Raw genomic sequence first — 22,620 nt, 5'->3', positions numbered from 1 at the left:
TCTTTAATTTTCTAGGTCTTTGTTAATCATTTCTTGCATCTTCTCAATCTTTGCCTCCATTCTTATTCTGAGGTCCTGGATCATCTTCACTATCATTATTCTGAATTCTTTTCTGGAAGGTTGCCTATCTCCACTTCATTTAGTTGTTTTTCTGGGATTTTTTCTTGTTCCTTCATCTGGTACATAGCCCTCTGCCTTTTCATCTTGTCTATCTTTCTGTAACTGTGGTTTTTGGTCCATAGGCTGCAGGATTGTAGTTTTTCGTGCTTCTGCTCTGCCCTCTGGTGGTTGAGGCTATCTAAGAGGCTTGATGGGAGGCTCTGGTGGTGGGTAGAGCTGACTGTTGCTTTGGCGGTCAGAGCTCAGTAAAACTTTAATCCACTTCTCAGTAGGTTTCTTGAATGAAGCCTCTATGTTATTGACAAACATCAGGTGAAGTAGTTAGCAGTGTGGTAGTCTATTTTATTTTATTTTATTTATTTTATTTTATTTTATTTTATTTTTTAAACTTTAAAAACTTTATTTTTGTCTCATCCATCAACAGCACAGGATGCCTTCCTCAGCTCCAATTTTTGCTTGCTTTTCTCTTCAGACTGTTCTACCACTTTAACCCATGGGTATTATAACATGTGAGCAGTTTCCTAGAACCAGAAAATATTTCTGCCTGTCGGCTTAAAAATTGAAAGTATGGAAGTGTAAGTTGCACTATTTTAGCAGATTCCAAGCTGCCCCGTAAAATCCTACCTTGGGATGCAGACTTGGTGAGAAAGTTTGTCGCCTACTCTAGCTCGAGTGGTAACTCAAGGAGACGCATCACCATAGCTGTTTCTCTACTTGTGTTTGGAACTGCCAGACACTCCACACCACATTCCACTGGCTAGGATTTCAATGTCCTTCACAAGAACAATGCAAGTAAATTGTCAGAATTGGTTCCAGAACTCATTATGATGCACCTTCTAGGAAACCAGTTCATTATACTGTATCAGATTTTGACACCTCATAAAAAGCTCACTAAATTACCAAGATTCCCAATCCTAATCTGACTTGCCTCTTTCCAATCCTAAACCCCTTAAAACCCTAAATTTGAAACTAGACCAAACTTAAAAAAAAAACCCACCGAACTGTTTTATCAGAGCATAGAGACTTCCTCCAGCTACTGACTTCAAATTATACAGAATTCTTTTGTCTGATTGGTGTGGTTCTTGTGCCCATGTCTTGCTGACATACTATGCTTCACTGGTGGCCATCATTGGTCGAGAACACTAGTTTCATACTGAAAAAGCGGCTTAGACTAACTTAAGATTCTATACCTGTGGGCTTGTGTTAAAATAACTCGCTATATGAAGAGATCTATAAATGTGCTTCCTAAACAGGTTCAGGAACAGACCCCAAATTTGAGTCCTGGAATTTCAAAGAAATTTACTTTCCTTCACAACAGAGGCGCAGGGGGGAGAAACATATATTAATACAGTCTTAAGCCCACACTGCATATACAGCTGTCATGGCATTTTTATAGAGCAGAGAGCTGTTTACATGCTTTGTAGAAATATTTCTGTAAATAAATATGCTTCCTTTGTCTACCAAGCAAAACCTGAAATAAACTTAAAGGACCTAAATAAAGGATGTATTAAGCTTTCAACATTCAATTTAGGTTTTTGACACTTAGTTGGATAAACAAGTTTATTTGTAAATTTAGTCAACATACATAATTGACCTAAAAACTTCAATAGAAGGATAAATTTTAAAACCACTTAGAAAGCCATCTCTATGAAGTGATTTTTCCCAGGACCTTATACCAGATTGACACCATTTTAACCGGCAGAGGTTCCATGAGCTGAAGCTGTGTGTCCCTCCCCCACAGCAAGTTTAGCCTAAGGGTTATTATAATACAAACTCCACAAGAAAAAGAAGTTTGGTATTGTTCCCTCTTGGCAGAGAAAAACTCAACCTAGTTATGAGACCAACCACAACACAAAGAAAAGCTGCACTAACTACTATATTAGTGACAGATGATGCTGGTGTGAATAACTTGTATTATATTCTAGAGCCCTTATAAATAAATCCCCCCGTTAGTGTCTGCATTATCAGCTAGAGGGTTAGTCAACATGTGGTAGAATGAGGACTTATGCAAGGTATAATGCGCAAAGCATTTTACTACGTATGAAAAACAAGTGCAGTCTAGTTAGGAGAAAACCAACCGGACTCTATATTACACACACCTTAATGACAAGACTCCCCACCACATGTGAATGTAAAACATTTAATTTAAAAATGTTGACACTACAATATATAAAATAGCTATTATAAATGCACATAGTGTATTCTATAGCTGCCAGGTTTACTTTTTTTTTTTAATAAGGAAACTGTAAGTTACACTGTGGTTAAGACTTGTATCTTCACCCTTGAAAAAGCCCACATTCTATCACAGTGATGTATGGTCAGACTTAACAGCCCCAATTGTTAAACACTTGGATCAAGTCATAACCAGTTTTATTGCAAAAGGACCCTGTACACATTTATCAATTCTAGTACCTTAATAGCTACCCAACAAGTCATTAACATACAGAAACATGCATCATGAGAAGCAAGAAATATCACCCATCCCTTCTGCATATTAGCAACTTGTCACTCCTGAGCAACAGTGCTCACATCACTGAGGTCTGTGAACAGTCAGTCACTTTTCGCATTCATCCTGAGTGAAAGATGGAATGACTTAAGTACAAATGCAACATATTATAAACAATTTCTTACAAAAAAAGTCACAAATTAAACCAAAGTATTTTACAGAATTTACTACAAAACACCATAAAAACTGCCTTCACTTAAGCTCTCTCCCCGTATCCGGCGAGCCAACTGGATGTCTTTGGGCATGATGGTGACTCTCTTAGCGTGGATGGCACACAGATTAGTATCTTCAAACAAACCCACCAGGTACGCTTCACTAGCCTCCTGAAGCGCACCAATGGCGGCACTCTGGAACCTCAAGTCGGTTTTGAAATCCTGGGCGATCTCCCTCACCAACCTCTGGAAAGGCAGCTTCCGGATCAGAAGCTCCGTGGATTTCTGGTAACGACGGATTTCTCGAAGCGCAACGGTCCCGGGCCTGTAGCGATGAGGTTTTTTCACCCCGCCGGTAGAGGGAGCGCTTTTCCTGGCCGCTTTAGTGGCCAGCTGTTTGCGGGGCGCTTTGCCACCCGTGGACTTACGAGCAGTCTGCTTGGTTCGGGCCATTTTCTTTCACCCAATGCCGAAATTTTACGCCGCTTCTCCGACAGCCGCGCCGCTCCTGCTGCCCAATGAAGAGCCGCAGTCGCCGAACTAATAGAAGAAGCTCCTCCGACTAACGACCAAACCGCTCTGCGTCGGTAGTCTATTTTAAATCCGAAATCTACCTCAGAGATAAGCCAAGAGCTTATTAATTAATGAAGTACCACTTTTTGAATGGTGGTAGTAATCATATCTCTTTCAGATAAAATCAGGAATGAAATATATTATGCAAGACCAGCAGTGGTTGATAATCCTAAATGTTAAGTCTACTTTTTTTTCTGACTTTAAAGTGTTTCTCCTTCATTCACCTATGCAGGTACAGACTGACGGCTTATTTTTAAAAATTCTTTTAGTCACTTCATTGGTTCTAACAATACAAGCTCCATGATTTTAGAAACTGGAGGACTCTACAATGTAGAAAGGCTATATAACTTAACCAGACAGAGGACATTCACATGCTGGCGTGTCTGTGGTACATCAATATTGTACCAAGAACATAAACACTAACAGAGAATAAGAGGAAAATCAAAGCCTTATCCCTATTGAATTATTTACCCCATTGTTGAGAATATCAATGAGGTAGGTGTGGCCACACTATGAAGGCAAATTGAGCTGCGGTCACAGAGCAGCCCTAATGCTCCCCCAGTCAACTAGCAATTGTTTCCTTTAGATAGCTATGTACACACAAAAGCTTACACACTTCAGGGTGTTGTCATCACTTTTTGCTGTGTACTAGAATCCTGGCAGCTTCTCAGATTTAGAAAGGCATAAACGCTAAAAACAAAAATAACTTGAATCTGTCCTTTGGGGTGATTTAGGGTGGCTGTTTTATTTGTAATAGTTCAAAATTTTGAGATTGTCACACCTAGCAACTACTACACTTTTCTTCTCCCAACTGCATCTTATTCTTCCCACCTGTAGTATTTTCTCCCATTCTATATGTTTTTTCACTTTCTTGATAGTGTCCTTTGAAGCACAAACTTTTTAATTTTTATAAAATCCAATTCATCTATTTTGCCTTTGGTTGTCTGTGCTTCTGGTATCATATCTAAGAAACTGTTGTCTAATGCAAGGTCATAAAGATTTACTCCTGTGTTTACTTCTAAGAATTTTATAGGCTTAGCTCTTACATTTGGATATTTGATCCATTTGGAGTTAATTTTCATATATGGTATGAAGTGTAGGAGTCCAGCTTCATTATTTTGTGTGTGGATGTACAGTTGTCCCAGCATCATTTGAAAAGACTGTTCTTTCCACATTGAATTGTTTTGGCACCCTTGTTGAAAATCAATAGACCATAAATATGAGGGTTTATTTCGATACTGTCAATTCTGTTCCATTGATTTACATGTCTGTTCTTATTCCAGTACCACACTGTGATTGCAGTCGCTTTGAACTGAGTTTTGAAACCAGGATGTGTGAGTCCTCCCACTTTGTTCTTTACCAACATTGTTTTGGTTATTCTGTTTCCTTGAATTGCCATATGAATTTTAGAATTAGCTTGGCAATTTCTGGAAAGAAGTCAGCTGGGATTTTGATAGGAATTGCAATGGAACCATAGGTCGATTTGGGAAGTAGTGAAATTTTAATAAGATTATCTTCCAGTCCATGAATCCAGCATGTCTTTCTATTTATTTAGATCTTCTTCAATTTCTTTCAACACTTTTGTACTTTTCAGTGTGAATCTTGCACTTACTTGGTTAAATTTTTCCCTAAGTATTTTATTTGTTTTGATGCTGTTACACATGGAATTGTTTTCTTAATTTCATTTTTGGACTACTCATTGCTGGTGTGTAGAAATAATATTGATCTTATATCCTACAACCTTGCTGAACTCATTTATTAATGCTAACAGTTATTTTCCTAGATTCCCAGGAATATGTCTTGTGGTCTTCCAGTTTCCCAGGAATACATTGGAACATTTCAAAGTCTCTGTGGACATCTCATTCCTCAGCTTTTCTTTTTAAGCTTTTTGGTTGGGCTGTTTTTTGCCCCAAACTGTTATCCATTGCCTCATGCAACCGCCATGTTAAAATATTTGCTTGAAAATGTTTTCCAAAAATGCCATCTGAGGAGAAGCTTTTCTCACTAGACAGCTCTCAGTCAGGTCAAAGTCAAGTCTTTCAAGTGAGGTCTTCCAGGGGACCACCAGACATGTAAAACAATGACAGTTCTTTGGGAATGAGGCTTTGAAGGACCTCCCAGTCCATGCTGCTCCTTCTGGTACCAGGGATGTGGGCTGTTTTTCAAGGCTACCACTGGCATGGAGAGCAAAGGTCAAGGACAAGTTAACGCAACACAGATCTCATTGTTCTTAGAGAAATTAATTTGTTTTCCTTGAATAAATTGCTCCCCAATTTGCTGCAAGCCTGTTGGTTAAATTTCCAGAGTTTAGAAAAAGTTGATCCAGACGATTTTTGCCAGTTTTGTTGTTGTTGTTGTCGTTGTTGTTGTTATTGTTGCTTCTATGGAGGGATGAATTTTCAGATGTCCTTCCTCCATCATTTTTACTGATTTTCCTGCAATATTTTTTAAAATCTCTAAAGTCTCAATGACCATAGGCTAATTAAATACTTATCATGGGAGATGATTAAGGAAAAAATAAATAAAAAGTGAAATAAATAAATAAATAAAAAGAGAACGTATAATTCTCATACAGGCTATCCCAGATGGGTAGATGAAGTTTGAAAAGGTATTTCTATATTTAGTGCCTTCAAAATTAAGGTTAAAGTAACAGATGTTTTAAACCACCCCCCCCCCGTTTTTTTTTCATTCAGGTTAAACACAGGCTTTAGAGTCAGAACTGAGTTCAAATTCCAGCTCTGCTTCTTACTAGCTTGATGACTTAGGACAAGTTATATAACTTCTCTGTGCCTCAGTTTCCTCATTTGTACAATGGGGTAATATATCTATCACATAATGTTACTGTGAGGATTAAATGTTAAATGCTGATCACAGATGCCTGGCAACCCAAAAGATATTAGTTTTGATAATTATCTTTATAATATTTGCACAATACATTATTAATTCTTGAGTAGAGTTAACCTAAAGTCAGATATTCTTTTCTTTCTTCCTGTTTCTTTTGGGTTTTTTTCCCCCTTATTTATTTTAAAGAACTAAGAAAAAAGAAAAAAAGAAAGAAGGAACTAAGAAGAAAATCTATTCCAGCATTTTGGAATAAAATTTTGTTCCCCAAACTTAATTTGTTTATTTTATTGATATATAAACAAAATGTTATTTATTTATTCAGCAAACATTTATTAAATACCTCGTAAATATTAGGCACTATGTCAGGCACAGGAATAATAATGACAATAAAGTTTGGTCCCTGATCTCAAGTTGCTGGCAATCTAGGAGACTGACAAGTAAACAGGTGATTACATACACAGTAACAAAGGCTATGATGCAAGAATACACATGGGACTATGTGATGGGACTATGGCTTTCACCAGTTCCTCTTGGATTTATCTCTTCTTCTTTGGCTCCAGAACCAAGGAATTAGCCCTATTTTTGTCTTTAACTGGGTAGTTTAAATCATGAAATTTTAAAAAATTTGTAGAGATGAAAGAAAAACACCTGGAATTATGGAAGACACTAGAAATAGTACTTTTTTACAGAACAAGGGCTTCCTACCAGCATAGTCACTTCTAGGGTTTTTAACCTGAAAAGTTCTTTGGCATATTTTTTCTTTGCTAGCCACTTTTTTTTCTATTTTTTTTTTTTTGTTTGTTTCTCTTCTCCACTTTATCATCTAGAGACCTGGGTAGTTCCCAATGAGAGAGTGTTTTACAGATGCTAAGGGTGATTTACAGGTAAAGACAGAAAATGATTTTTTTTTAAACTTTCACGTTCCGTACCAAAAAAAAATGAATATAAGCTTTCATGGAAGTAATTGAAAATGCAGATAATTTAAATTCCATTCCATTTTTCAGAATTCTCAATCGTAATCCTTTGACAACAGTTGAAGATTCTTATCTTTTTAAATTGCCAGCATTAAAATATTTGTAAGTATTGCAACAGTTTCATGGCTCATGAGATAATTTCTGCTCTTTTTTACTTTTGTCAAAGATTGAGTACTTTTTGGCTAAAAAGTCATAATTTAGATTTTAACTGGGTTATTGAAAATAAGAGTTATTGGCAAAGAAAAGGATTAAGAAAGAATATATATGGGTAAGACAGCCAGCAGAGAATGAGAACAGTGTTGAAGAACACATATAGATATGGAACATGTAGATGCATGTAGGAATATTATTTATCCCAGAAAGCAAAAAGGAATAAGGGTTACAGTATTTTTTTTAAAAAGAGTGATCAAAAGAGGTAGATGCAATTGAAAATGAGAAGTTAGGATAATAAAAAATGATTGTACTGTTCAGCACCAAGGTCATTAATTTGATGATGCAAATTAAAATTTCTTCAATAAGAGCTCTTTGGCATTATCATGTATGGCAAGTAAGAAGCCAGAATTGAAGTAATCACATGTTAACTATCTTTTTAAGTTTAGAATTTTTGTCTTTGGGTTTTATATCATGCATGTTTGGGCTTCTCCTTCAGAGACATGGGAACAACACAAGTGTCACTTACAACAATTGAAAGCATCCTCATTATGACCCTTGAATTGGAAAAACTGTAAGTTGATTTTTCATACATTTGTTTTCACTCAATTGTTTTTTTAGGTTTCTTTTATTATTTTCTTAAGTCAGGTTTATTTATGTATAATTTTCATTTAACAAAATTCACTATTTTTACATATACAGTGTGATGTGTTTTGACAAACGTATAGTTCTGTAGCCACCACCACATTTGAGGTAAAGAAAACTTCTGCACTCCCAAAAGACCCCTCATGTCCCTTTGTAGTCAATCCATCCACCTCCCACTACCAGCCCCTGGCAACCACCAATCTGATTTTTGTCCGTATAATGTTGCCTTTTCCAGAATATCTTATAAATGAAATCATGTGGCATGTAGCCTTTTGTTTTTGGCTTCTTTGACTTAACCAGTCTCTTTGAAGATTCATCTGTTTTGTTGCACCTGTCAGTAGTTCATTCCTTTTTATTGCTGAGTAGTATTCTAGTTGTGTGGATACACAGTTTGTTTACGCATTCATCATTTGATGAACATTTGAGTTGTTTCTAGTTTTTTGGCTATTATGAACAAAGCCTCTGAAAACACTCACATGTGTGTGTGAACATATGTTTTGTGCGAGCATATGTTTTCATTTCTTTGGGGTAAAATACCTAAGGGTTGGATTGCTCCATCATATGCTAAGTGCATATTTAACTTTTTATGAAAGTGCTAAACTGTTTTCTAAAGTGCCTGTGCCATTTTGCTTTCCCACTATCAGTCTATGAGAGTTGCAGTTGCTCCACATCTTCCACTGATCATTATATTTGTTTTTTAAAAACTTTTAACCTTTCTAGTAGGTGTGTAGTTGCATCTCGTGGTTTTTGCCACATTTTGCATTTCTGTGATAGCTGATGGTGTTGACTGTCTATTCATGTGCAAATATCTTTTTAAATGAAGTGTCTGTTCAAATCTGTTTTTTAATTGGATATTTATATTGAGTTTTAAGAGTGCTTTATATATAAAGCAATGGAAAAAGTCCTTTCTCCCAGATATGTGTTTAGTAAATATCTTCTCCCAGATTGTGACTTATCTTCATTGTATTAAAGTGTCTGTGAAGACTAGAGGTTTTAAATTTTTGATGAACTCTAATTTAGCAATTTTTCTTTTTTTTAATATTAATTTAATTTATTTATTTGGTTGTGCTGGGTCTTAGTTGCAGCTCATGGGCTTCTTAGTTGTGGCATGCGAACTCTTAGTTGTGGCATGCATGTGTGATCTAGTTCCCTGACCAGGGGTCGAACCCAGGCCCCCTGCATTGGGAACTCGGAGTCTTAACCACCAGGGAAGTCCCTTAGCAATTTTTCTTAGATGGTTTGTGCTTCTTTGTGTCTTATCTAAGAAATCTTTGTGTGAGACCCCATTGTCTAACCCAAAATCACAAAGCTTTTCTCCTATGTTTTCTTCCAGAAGTTGTATAGTTACATTTAGGTCTATGATTCATTTTGAGTTAACTTTCATATATGTTGTGAGGGAAGGGTCAAGTTTCATTTTTTTGCAGTTTAAAAAACTATTTCTGTAGGATCCTACTGTGACAGCTTATTACACAACTAACTGCACCTTAAATTGTGCCATCCCCCCTCCAATATGGCAAGCTAATAGAAACTTTCTGTTATGCCAAGGCTAGTTGAGGGGATTGCATGAGATTAGTAGGCGAAAAGGGCCCTGCATTTAGCAGTCTGTTCCAACCGTCTTTGTCAGGTCAGCTGACAAATTACTGTCTTCACCAAGCCGTCACATCTGTTGGTCACTGCTCTAGCCTCATCTTCCTCAGCCTTCCACAGCATCTGCCACAATTGCAGTCCCTCTCCTGTCAGCTAGATATCCTCCTCTCTGGATATTAAAAATTATTTCCCTATGTAACTACAATACTGTTAACACAGAGTATTGAAGAAATTAAATTCCTACACAATAATATTATATAATAAAGAGTTGCTATTCAAATTTCCCCAATTGTCTCTCTCATATAATATCATTTCTTTTAACAGCTTTTTGAGGTATAATTGACATACAATAATCTGTGTTCCACACACAAACATACATACACACCATGAAGACATCATCAAAATCAAAATGTCCATCACCACAGAAAGTTTCTTAATGTCTCTTTGTAATTCTTCCTTCCCATCGTTCCTTGCCCTTCCCAATCGCCATGCAACTGTTGATCTGCTTTCTGTTTGCATTTTCTAGAATTTTATGTAAATGGAATCATACAGTGTATACTTTTTTCTAACTGGCTTCCTACTCAGCATGATTATTTTAATCCTCATCCATATTGTTGTATATAGCAGTAATTCATTTCTGTTTATTGCTGAATAGTATTCCATTATATGGATGTACCACCATTTATCTATTCACCATTGATGGACATTTGAGTTGTTTCAGTCTTTGTCTATTACAGATAAAGTTGCTATGAATAGTTGTGTACAAGTCTTTGTATGGAGGTATACTTCCATTTCTCTTGGGTAAATACCTGCAAGTAGAATGGCTGGATCATTGGTAAGTGTATGTTTAAGTTTTTAAAAAATACCTATTTTCCATAGTGGTTTGATCATTTTACATCGCTACCAGGAGTGTATGAGAGTTGCATTTTCTTCACGTTGTAACAAAAACTTGCTATGCTCAGTATTTTTAATTTTAGATAGTTTAATAGGTGTGTAGTTGTATTTCACTGTAGCATCCCTAATGATTAATCATGTCAAACATCTTTTCATATGCTTATTTTCCATCTGTATATCTTTGAATCTTTTATCTATATTTTTCTGGAAATTTGAGAGTTCTTTATATATTCTGGAAATTAGCCCTTTATCCAATATGTAAGTTGCTAAGTATTTCCTCCCATTCTGTGACTCATCTTTTCATTCTCTCAGGAGTGTCTTTTGCAGGGCAGAAATTCTTAATTTTAATGGTGTCTAATTTATCTATTTTTTTCTTTTGTGGATTATGCTTTTGGTGTTGTATCTAGGATATCTTCCCTAATTCAAGGTCATAAAATTTTTCACCTGTTTTGTTCTAGAAGTTTCATAGTTTTATGTTTTACATTTAGATCTTTGAACCAATTTGAGTTCATTTCTGTATATCGTTTGGATGGATGTTCCTTTTTTTTTTTTTTTTGCACCTGGATATTCAATTGTTCCAGCATCATTTGTTGAAAAGACTATCATTTCTCCACTTAAATGCCTTTGAACCTGAAAGTCAGTTGTCCACATCTCTCTACTTCCGAACTTTCTATTCTGTTCCTTTGATCTTTTTGTCTATCTTTACACTACTATCACAGCGTCTTGAAAGTGTAACTTCATAAGCCTTGAAATCAATTACTGTTAGTTCTTCAACTTTGTTCTTTTTCAAAGTTGTTTTAGTTATTCTAAATTTTATTTCCATATGAATTTTAGAATTAGCTTGTTAATGTCTATAGAAAAGCCTACTGGGATTTTGATCTATAAATCAATTTGGGGAGAATTGATGTCTTAACAATATTGAATCTTCTGATCCATGAATACATTATATCTCTCCAGTTATTTAGGTCTTCCTTAATTTCCCCCCAGCAATATTTTACAGTTTTCCATGAGCAAGTCTTTTACATCTTTTGTCAGATTTATTCTAAGTATTTTATATGTTTGATTCTATTATAAGTAGTATTTTAAAACTTTGATCTCTGCTTGTTTGTTGAGATAAATTAATCCTTTTGTATGTTGATCTTGTACCCTGCAAACTTGATAAACTCATTTGTTAGTTCCAGTAGCATTTTTGTAGATTCTATCAGGTTTTCTACATAATCATGTTAACTGCAAATAAAGATAGTTTTACTTCTTCCTTTCCATTCTGAATATCTCTTTTCTTTTTGTTGCCCTATTGCACTGGCTAGAACCTTCAGTGCAATGTCAAATAGAAGTAATAAGAGCAGACATCCTTGCCTTTGTCCTGATCCTGGAGAGAAAGTACTTTGTCCTTCACCATTAAATATGATGTTAGGTTTTTTGTAGAAGTCATTTATCAAGTTGAGGAAGTCTCCTTCCATTCCTAGTCTACTGAGGGCTGTTCTTTTCTTTAATCAGGAATGGATGTTAGATTTTTTCATTCTTTTCCTGCATCTATTGCAATGATGATGTGATTTTTCTCTTCTTTTCTTTTCTTAATTTGTTTGTTTATTTTTGGCTGCATTGGGTCTTCATTGCTGCACGCAGGCTTTCTCTATCTGTGGCGAGCAGGGACTACTCTTCGTTGCAGTATGCAGGCTTCTCATTGTGGTGGCTTCCCTTGTTGCAGAGCACGGGCTCTAGGTGCATGGGTTTCACTAGTTGTGGCACATGGGCTCAGTAGTTGTGGCTCACGGTCTCTGGAGTGCAGGCTCAGTAGTTGTTGTGCACGGGCTTAGTTGCTCCGTGGCATGTGGGATCTTCCCGGACCAGGGCTCAAACCCATGTCCCCTGCACTGGCAGGTAGATTCTTAACCACTGCCCTACCAGAAATGTCCTTATTTTTCTTGTTTAGTGTACTAAATTGGGTAAATTGATTTTCAAATATTAAACCAACCTTTCCTTCTTGAGATAAATCCCACTTGGTCATGATGTATCATCTTTTTATATATTATTGGATTTGATACGCTAAAATTTTGTTAAGAATTTTTGCCTCTGTGTTCATGAGAGATATTGGTCTATAGTTTTCTTGTAATGTCATTGTCTAATCTTGATACAGTGAAAGTTGGCCTTATAAATAAGTTGGGAAGTATTCCCTTCTCTTCAACTTTCTGGTAGAGTTTGTGTAGAATTGGCATTATTTTATTCCTTAAGTGTTTGGTAGAATTTCTCAGTTAAGCCACCTGGACTTGCAGCTTTCTTTGTTGGAAGGATTTAAACTGCACATCCAATTTTCTTAATAGCTTTATTCTTGAATAAACTTTAGTAGTGCATGTCTTTCAAGGAATTTGTCCATTTCATCTTGAATTTATTGGTATAAAGTTTTCTATAATATTATCTTACTATCCTTTTAATATCGATAGTATTTTTCTGTTTTCCATTTTATTTATTTCTACTTTGATCTTTATTGTGTTCTTTCTTCTCTTACTCTGTGATTAATTTGCTCTCGTTTTTCCAGTTTAAGGTGGAAGTTGAGGAAGCTGAGTACAGCGTTAGCAATATCCCACATGTTGACATATTATGTTTTCAGTTTCAGTGAGTTGAAAATAGTTTCTGATTTCGCTTTTGATTTCTTCTTTGACCACAAAGTTACTAAGAAGTGTGTTGTTTAGTTTCCAAATATTTGGAGATTTTTTGGATTTGTTCATTTCTAATTTAATTCCATTGTGGTCAGAGACATATATTGAATGACTAAAATCCTTAAAAATTTTTTTTTAAGCTTTTTTTTATAAATTGATTTTTGCTGTGCTGAGTCTTGTTGCTTCACATGGGCTTCCTCTAGTTGCAGCGAGCAGGTGTTACTCTTCGTTGTGCTACACTGGCTTCTCATTGGATGGCTTCTCTCGTTGCAGAGCACAGGCTCTAGGTGCGTGGGCTTCAGAAGTTGTGGCACACAGGCTCTAGAGTGCAGGCTCAGTAGTTGTGGTGTACAGGCTTAGTTGCTCTGCGGCATGTGGGATCTTCCCGGACCAGGGATTGAACCTGTGTCCCCTGCATTGGCAGGCAGATTCTTAACTACTGAACGACCAGGGAAGTCCCAATTCCAGTATTGTTAATCTTTTGTGTAGATCCATATTCCAATCTGGTGTCATTTTCCTTCTGCTTAAAAATACTTCTTTTAACATTTCTTATAGTGAAAGTCTGCTAGTAATGAATTCTTTCAGCTTTTGTATGTCTGAGATAGTCTTCATTTTGCTTTTGTTTGGGCACATCTGGGTATAGAATTCTAGCTTGATAGAATTCAATTCACTACTTTAAAGATGTTATTCCACTGAGTTCTCCTTTACATTGTTTCCAACAAGAATTCTGCTGTCATTGTTATCTTTGTTCCTCTGTATGTAGTGTATAGTTTTTTCCTCTGGCTGCTTTTAAATTTTTCTCTTTATTGCTGGTTTTGAGCAATTTGATTATTTTTTGTGCCTTGGTGTAGTTTTGTCCATGTTTCTTATGCTTAAAGTTCATTGATCTTCTTGACTTTGTGAGTTTATACTGTTTACCATTTTGGAAAAATTTTGGCTATTATTTCTTCAAATTTTTGTATTTCTCCTCTCCTTCATGGACTCTAAGTACACATGTATTAGGCCACTTGAAGTTGTTGCACGACTCACTGATGCTCTATTCATTTTTGTTGTTGTTTTGTTTTGTTACTCTTTTTGTTTCATTTTGGATAGTTTCTATTACTATGCCTTAATGTTCACTGACCCTTTCTTCTGCAGTGTCTAATCTGCCATTAGCCTCGTTCAATGTCTTTTTCATTTAGACATTGTTTTTAATCTCTAGAAGCGCAATTTGGGTTTGTTTTACATTTTCCATGCCTGTACTTAACATTTTCAGCGTTTAGTCTGGGTTTTTTAACATATGAAATACAGTTGTAATAACTTTACTTCATGTATAATAACTTTTTAAATATTCTTTTCTGCCAATTCTAACATCTGTATAGATTATGGGTTAGTTTTGATTGATTGCCTTTTCTCCTCAGTATGGGTCATATTTTCCTACTTCTTTGTATGCTTGGCAATTTTTCATATGATCCCAGATATTGTGAGTTTTAGTTTATTGTGTGCTATATATATTTATATTCCGGTAAAATGCTTGGGCTTTGTGTTGGGTGAAATTAAGTTACTCAGAACAATTTTATTCTTTTAGCTCTAGCGTTTAAGATTCGTTGGGTAGGAGTCCAAGTAGCCTTTAGTCTGGAGCTCATTATTTGCAAGTACGGAGACAAGTCCTTTCTGAGTATCATGAGGTTTTGCAGTCTGACTTGTAGGAACAGGTACTATTCCTACAACCGTGTGTGATGTCCAGTTATTCTTATTATTAATCCTTTCATGTGGGTCTTTTCCTGGCATCAAGGAATTCCTTACACAAATGTACTGACCAATACTTTGTTGAATTCTCAAGAGATCCCTCTGCATATCTCCAGAGTTCTTTGTCTGTGCACTTCTTTTCTCTCTGATACTCTGCTTTGTGAACTCTAGTTACCTTGGTTGTCCCAGACTCTCAGCTCCATTTCCTCAGTCAGGGAGTCCACCAGTCTCTGCCTGATCTTCTTTTCCCTGTACCATGACCTGGAAACTCTCTCAGAGAAGTAAGTTAGGGCAATTATAGGGATCACTTCATTTATTTCCCATCTCCTGGGGATCACTGAACTTTATTGCCTGAGGTCCAGTTACTTGAAAACTATTGTTTCATACGTTCTGTCTGATATTTTCATTGTTTCAGGTGGGAGGTCAAATTGGACCTTGTTACTTCATCTTGGCCAGAAGCCAATAACATTCTTTAAGTCTGTTTTGTTTTGATACAGGGTCCAATTAAAGATTAGGCATTGCATGTCATCTCTTTGTTTCCTTTAATCTATTCCCTACTATTTTTTTTGTTCTTTTATGACACTGGCATTTTGGAAGAGTCTAAGCCAGTTGTCTTGTAAATTGCCCCACAATCTGGATTTGCCTGTTTCCTCATTAGATTCAAAGTAAACATTTTGGGAAAGAATAGTATATAGGTGATGTATTCTTCATACTTCATCACTTCAGGTGGCCCAGTGCTAAGTTTGATCACTTGACTAAGGTGGTATCTTCCATATCTCTCCATGGTAAAGTTATTTTTCCCCTTGGTAATTGATAAATAATATGTGGGGTGATACGTTGGGATCAGTGAAGATCCTACTTTCAAACAACTCTTCACCCAACTGTGCATCAGTGATAATCCTTGTCTGAATCAATTATTACATTGATAGTTACAAAATGACACTTTCCTAATTCTATCATTCCTTTTGCATTTATTAGCTGACATTATTCTATAAAGAAGAGCTCCCCCACTTTTCATTTTGAGTATCTTTATGAACTCATGTGCTTTTTAAAAAATTAACTATGTTATGCCTTATTATAATGATAATGTCTGCGCACGCACGTCTGTGCACGCGCTGTTTACAAACGGAAGCCTGAGGGGCGGAGCCAGTTTGGTGGGAGTGGGACGAGGGCAGTACTCGGACCTCTCCCTCACCCCTCCCACTCAGGGCTTGTCTCTGCCTCTAGTTCCCCTTCCGCAACTCCCGCGCCCAGAAGTCTTGGAGTTTACTGCTTCTATTCAAGTGTATTTTTAGCGTAGAGTCCAAAGTGTGAGTTTACTGTATCGAATGGTGCAGACATCTAAAGCAGGTGGCTTCTTCTTCAAACTCCCAGAGAAGACTAGAGTACTAAGTAGTTAGCACCAACTATCCACTGAACTTTAAAAATTTAGATTTCCCGCCTCTGTGTAAGAAATGACCACCAAAGATGCAATCCTTCAACTTGAGTGTTTTCATGAGTCTTATATATGCAAATCAAGGTATAACTCATTAAAGCCATCAACAGTCTAGTATGAAACTCTTAAAAAGCTGGTTTCTAGCCCATTTTCCTAAAGTACCCCCAAATCACCGAGCACATTTCTCCATCCCCACCACGAATTTCTCCACCTCAATATATCAGACCCTTAGCCCCACCCATTACCTACTTCTGAGCTCTTTTACTTCAAAAATTGTTGACTTTGGAGGAATTACTTGGATCTTGATACTGTTTCAAACCAATAACTATAGATTTATTATCCATATCATTATCCATTGCATTCATTGTATGTATCCATTTATTCATTGTATCCATTATCTGTGTATGGAGAAGATCCATAATCCTCTCCAGAGAGATTATGAACACCTCATGAACAATATTTACAGATTTATCATTCTTTTTCTAGTACTTAGCATGCTCATACTCTATTAGGTACTCAAATATACTTGGGATTAATCAGTTGCGGAGCACGGGCTCTAGGCAAGCGGGCTTCAGTAGTTGCAGCACTACGGCTCAGTAGCTGTGGCTCACAGACTCTAGAGCACAGGTTCAGTAGTTGTGGCACACAGCCTTAGTTGCTCCGCGGCATGTGGGATCTTCCTGGACCACGGCTCGAACCCATGTCCCCTGCACGGGCAGGCGGATTCTTAACTACTGCGCCACCAGGGAAGTCTGGAAGGCGGATTCTTTACCACTGGACCATCAGGGAAGTCCCAGGATCAGCCTTGTAAAGAAGCATCCCAGAGATGTTTGAGTGTAGAGGTCCACAGACCATATTTTGAGAAATGATATTTCCCTATGGACACCTTTCCTCTGGCAGCCCTTTTGAATGGCAGCTATGTTCTCTCCGATGCTGCACTGCCTGCAGTCTACCCAGCTTTCATTCCAGTGAGAAAATTCCAGAGACCAACTAAGGATCAACTCCAGGTGTTTCTCCAGTCACCTCTGGGGCTGACTGCATGTCACCAGCAACCAGTACCTCACCTGCTGCCCAACTACAGTGACACCTTCCAGATTTGTGACTCAGCTAGCTCTCCACCATGTTATTCTATGTGGACACCACCCCACTTTTACAAAGCCTTGGACACCCATAAGCCTATAAAAAAAAAAAAGAAGTAGGGCTCCAGGACTTCTCCAAGTACAGGTGGTGCCTCCTCACCATACCTGTATACAGACGTATGTTGGATAGTGTTGGTTAGCTCTTGACACCCATTTCTACCCCCTTCTCTGCAGGTGCTAGAAGCCTGGGAACCATATTTCACAGATCCCCTCGACAGCAGGGTTCTGCCAATAAAATGTACTTCTGTGAAATTTGGAAGGTGGAAAGCAGATGGAAATCATTCTTTCCTCCTCTGCAGCAGACTCCATATTCCCCATCTAGTCACCACCCTTGGGGCTTTGGGGCTGCAATGACCTCATCAGTGGTTTCCCAAAGTTTCCTGACTTCTGAGTGGCAGCAGCAGTTTTGAGTCTATGGAAAGCAGCTGTGGTAAATTAACCTGAAGGCTACTGCTGCAATGCCCCCCATCCCCAACTTTCACCACCATTGGCCCCCTCAATGATAAGCACCAACTGTTTGGATATAATCTTTCTTTCTTTCTGGCTTTTTTTTGCTTGAAATATCTAGCGTGCTTTCTATTTTCTTGTCTATGGTAGTTTTAAGATATGTCCACAAATTCTTTGACTCTTCTTTCTTCAAAAGGTGGAGTCTAAATCCCCTCCTCTTGAATGTGTGCTGGAACGAGTGACTGACTTCTAACCATGCTATGTGGCAGAAGTGGTGCTATGTGCCTTCTGAGGCCAGGCCATAAGAGGAATAACCTCTGTCTCTCTCTTGGACAGCTCCCTCTGGAGGAAGCCAGCCATCATGTAGTGAGGACATTCAATCAAGTAGCAGGTGGACAGACAGGCCCATGCAGGGAGGAAATGAGGCCTCCCACTAACAACCAGCACCACCCTGACAGCCAGGTAAGGGAGTGAACCATCTTGGAAGTGGACCCTGCAGCCTCAGTCCAGCCATCAGATGACTGCAGCCCTGGCCGATATCTTGAGGACCTCATGAGAGACCCAGAGCCAGAACTGCCCAAGATATCCCCCTAAAGGCTTGACTCAGAAATTGTGAGGAATAAATGTTTATTGTTGTTTTGAGCCACTATTTTGGTGTGATCTGTTACATACCACCAGATAATCAATACACTGTCTGATTCAGGGGTTGAACCAGACAGACTTGAGACTCTCAGTATTTTGAACTGGCATATTAGTGAATGATGCCCTTGTAACAGTTGGGGACTTCGGTCCTGGGCTCCAAGTCGTTTCCTCTACCACAATCTTTTTTTTTTTCCAATAAGTATACCACAGCTCTAATACTGTTGGACTTTATTTTTAAAAGATGTAAATGACTAATCCTATCCCAGGGTTTCATTTGGGAACACAGTTTCTTTTTTCTTTTTTCCTTTTTTTTTTCACACACACACACACACACTGTATTTTATTTTTACAAGAGATAAATAGACTGACACCAAGCATTGTACATGGATGACCACAACAAAAGCAACAATGATTGCAATTACCAAACATGAAACACACTCATACTATGTCATAATATTGACATTCAGTCCAGTAATCCTCCACTGTAACAGTTCCTTTACTTTGCAGTGAAAATTGATTTGTATATTCTTTGCCTCTGAGTCCTTGTGGGATTTTTTTTTGTTTATTTTTTATTTTTATTTTTTTAAAATTCAAACAGAAAGTCACAAAAATTATACTCATCCTCATCAGTTCACTCAGTGCCATGTAATTAATTTTTTTTCCATCTTGATCTTTTGTTAGCACTTTTATGAGTTTATCAGTTTTTCATTAGAGTTCTGAAAATGCTTATTCATTCAGTTCAGCAGTACAGTCAGTTACCGGAAACCTGTACTTGTCAGAGTCTTTTCCATGAATTTCTTGAAGATGAAACCCTTTTATGGGAACATATTTGCAAAAGCATCAGAGTACACCCAGAACTGTCTGTAAATGACAAAAGACTTAAAAATGACCACGGTTAAAGATTTGATGAAAGTTCATAATAATGCAGTTGACAAGAAAATTAGTTATTTCTGAGATATATATTTTAAAATAATAACTAGGATTATGACTTATAACATTATACCAGAACATATAAGATTTTTAGAAATTTCATGTAATGTCTGAAACATTTATATTAACATATTTCCATACAAATAACCCAATGAAAGTTTAGTATTAGTTGTTTTGTTTGTTTGTTTGTTTATACTGCAGGTTCTTAGTCATCAATTTTATACACATCAGTGTATACATGTCAATCCCAATCGCCCAATTCAGCACACCACCATCCCCACCCCACCGCAGTTTTCCCCCCTTGGTGTCCATATGTTTGTCCTCTACATCTGTGTCTCAACTTCTGCCTTGCAAACTGGCTCATCTGTACCATTTTTCTAGGTTCCACATCTACCACAATACTTACCATGCCAACAACCCACAGATTTTCCTGGGCACGAAATTCCTCAACCCCCTACTGTGCAAATATACAGTAGGGTTTTTTTTTGTTTTGTTTTTTTTTAAAGGGTTATTTATTTATTTATTTATTTATTTATGGCTGTGTTGGGTCTTCGTTTCTGTGCGAGGGCTTTCTCTAGTTGTGGCAAGCGGGGGCCACTCTTCATCGCGGTGCGCGGGCCTCTCACTATCGCGGCCTCTCTTGTTGCGGAGCACAGGCTCCAGACGCGCTGGCTCAGTAATTGTGGCTCACGGGCCCAGTCGCTCCGCGGCATGTGGGATCCTCCCAGACCAGGGCTCGAACCCATGTCCCCTGCATTGGCAGGCGGACTCTCAACCACTGCGCCACCAGGGAAGCCCAACAGTAGGGTTTTATTGTTCGGGGGGGGGGAACTTATAAGCAGAACAATAACAGGGTGCATTCAATCCCTCAAGCTTTCAGAGAAGGGGATTAGACCAGACTTAGCTGGATTGTGTGTCCCATGACCAGAGCTCCCGTAGAGAAGGAGACAGCCTGGAGTGCATCACAGTTACAGGGATGGTGAGGCAGGGAACGTGTATACAACTAACAGTGGCAACTGCTTGGTGACAGAAATGGTTGCAGTAGGAGGGAGAGCCTATTTTTTCCATTGAGCTCTGTGGTACCTGCTGAGCTAGCTTTTTACTGAGCTACTGAAAGGGGAAAGGAATGAGTGTCCAGGACTATCCGAATTATTTCTCATCAGCTTCTGGATTCCCAACACCTCACTGATCTCCATTCCCAGGTTACATTTGGACCTTATCATCATCTGGAATTTGTCATAAAAAATCTTAAATGTATAATCCTTCATTCTCTGAACATAAGCTCTTGTCCTTTCAGTTCTCACTCATGTGTATCCAGTGTACATGCTCTTCAGTTGCATCAAAACGTCTGGTCTGGTGCCCCATTTTCTCCCAGGTCCTACTTGGTCTAAACACCCAAGTTGACCTCTCGGCCTCTCTACTTTTAGGCCACCATCAAAGTACTCTTTATAAAACTCAAGCTTGGTCATGTCTCTTCTCTATTTAAAACATTGTAGTTTGTGCTCTGTTTGGCCAAGGCCATGTGCCTTGACCAGGCCCTTTGGGATTGGGTCTCTGCTCTCCCGCACAGCCTCACCTACTGCCCTTTCCTCCTTGTGCTTCATGCTTCGGAACACCAGACTGCACACGCTTCAAGCCCACCCAAGGTTTCATGCTTCTTGCTTCTGTACTGTCCTCCGTCTAGAATGCCTTTCCTTCATCTCGTCCTCCCAAGAAACTTCTGTTTGGCTTTCTTCTTCTTCCCCTCCTCTAAGCCATCCCTCACATTTACTCCTTTCCAGCCAACCAAAGCTGAACCACTTCTTGGTACACTGCCATTGTCATGTCAACACACTGTCTTCTCTGTATAATATGTCTTCAGGTGTCTGTGCCTCCGCTCAGTCTTAGGGCCCCACAAGAGCAGGGACTTTGTCCTAATCAACTCTTTCCCCAGCACCAGGCACAGTGTCTGGCATATAATCCAGGCCCAGATCAAGTTCTACCTTTTTCATGGACCCTCCCTAGTTTCCTAACCTTCCCTCCTCTGAATCCTACAATTTTCTTCCCTGTATCATTTTTGCCCTAATCATGTATTGTCTCATTTCATTATCTTTTAAAAAGTGGCTTAATTCTCTGACAGATTTCATCGGAATCAGAATTTGCATTCATCTAGTAGCTGTTGGCCTTGTATCTCCCTCTCCCCTTCTATCTCTCAGGTCTCAGTAAGGAGTTGGGCTCTGAGCTAGTTTGTCCATCATAAGATGGTGACAGAGGCAGCACCAGGCGGCCATGTTTTGTACCACCTGACCCTGGGCACCCCTCCTGCTTCTGGGCCACAGCCAGGGATGAGTCCCTGATCCAAGGAGAGACAGCTCACTCACAGGCTGGCCAGGTGAAGTCTCTGGCTCTGGCAAAAACACTGCCCAATCTAGGTCAAGCTGGGCCAAGCAGAATCTTACTCTTGGGAATTTTAATTTAGAAATATGGTAGGGTAGCATTTGAGACTAGTAAAAACTTGTGCAAATCTGAGGTAGTATGATACAAAAAATATTATCTAAACTTCATTTATGTACCAACTTTGAAATAATGGAAATATCCCAAACTAGGAACCTGGAGCTACCTGGAATCCTGGTCCACACTTTGGGAAGCCCAGCAGTACAAGGACCTCTACCCCTGGTTTCTCGTCAGCTCCCTGTCTTTGTGACCACCTCTCTTACTGAAATCAGACCCCCACTCATTACAGAGTTTGAGCGGGCATGGGGACTTTCCGCTCTTGTGACCTAATAGTGTAACCAAAGTGCCTAGTACTGTACCTGGTCCATAGCAGGTGCTCAATAAACAGCAGCTGCCTCATTCTCCTCATTATTATCAACTCTTTGGTGGCAAACACAGCTTATACGTCTCTGCATCCCTGTTGGAGTCTAACGGTTCTGGGCTCCAACTTTAACTCACACTTTTGGACGTGGGGCCTTGGGTCCTTGAGCAGGTTACCTACATTCTTTAAACCCTGTTTCCTATCTGTCAAACGAGGCTAACAAGATATGCTTCCACGGACTGTTGGGCTAAATAAGACCATAAGATGCCTAACCCAGGGCTTGGCACCAAGCAAGCAAGTGGTAAATGTTAGCTGCTGCTGCTTCCTATTGTTAGTAGTATTAGTCATGCGCCTTAAACACAGTAAATACTTGTTGGCTCACTGAAGTCACCGCCCAGAGAAA

At 38.5% G+C, this 22,620-nt stretch overlaps 2 protein-coding genes and 1 long non-coding RNA gene across 3 annotated transcripts in view; 1 reads left to right on the top strand and 2 right to left on the bottom strand.

Moving 5' to 3' along the window:
* The window catches only part of LOC118886921 (leucine-rich repeat-containing protein 37A-like), a 281,999-nt gene that overhangs the window by 234,278 nt on the left and 25,101 nt on the right, over positions 1–22,620 (bottom strand). Inside the window, exon 8 of the mRNA XM_036837297.1 lies at positions 10,231–10,237. Coding sequence (XP_036693192.1) covers positions 10,231–10,237 — 7 coding nt within the window. The remainder of the gene's footprint in view (positions 1–10,230; positions 10,238–22,620) is intronic.
* Positions 2,046–3,359, bottom strand: LOC118886923 (histone H3.3A-like). The gene has a single exon (XM_036837298.1). It carries the CDS (start codon positions 3,229–3,231, stop codon positions 2,794–2,796), a length of 438 nt encoding a protein of 145 aa, XP_036693193.1. The 5' UTR covers positions 3,232–3,359; the 3' UTR covers positions 2,046–2,793.
* Positions 6,454–18,836, top strand: LOC118886924. The gene is made up of 3 exons (XR_005017833.1): positions 6,454–7,271; positions 7,819–7,893; positions 18,188–18,836. It is a non-coding gene; the product is annotated as an uncharacterized LOC118886924 (long non-coding RNA).

The sequence above is a fragment of the Balaenoptera musculus genome, chromosome 20 (assembly GCF_009873245.2).
Source record: "Balaenoptera musculus isolate JJ_BM4_2016_0621 chromosome 20, mBalMus1.pri.v3, whole genome shotgun sequence".
In the NCBI taxonomy this organism is placed as follows: domain Eukaryota; kingdom Metazoa; phylum Chordata; class Mammalia; order Artiodactyla; family Balaenopteridae; genus Balaenoptera; species Balaenoptera musculus.
Note: the sequence above shows the minus strand (reverse complement) of the source record. Positions and strands in the feature narration are given on the sequence as shown.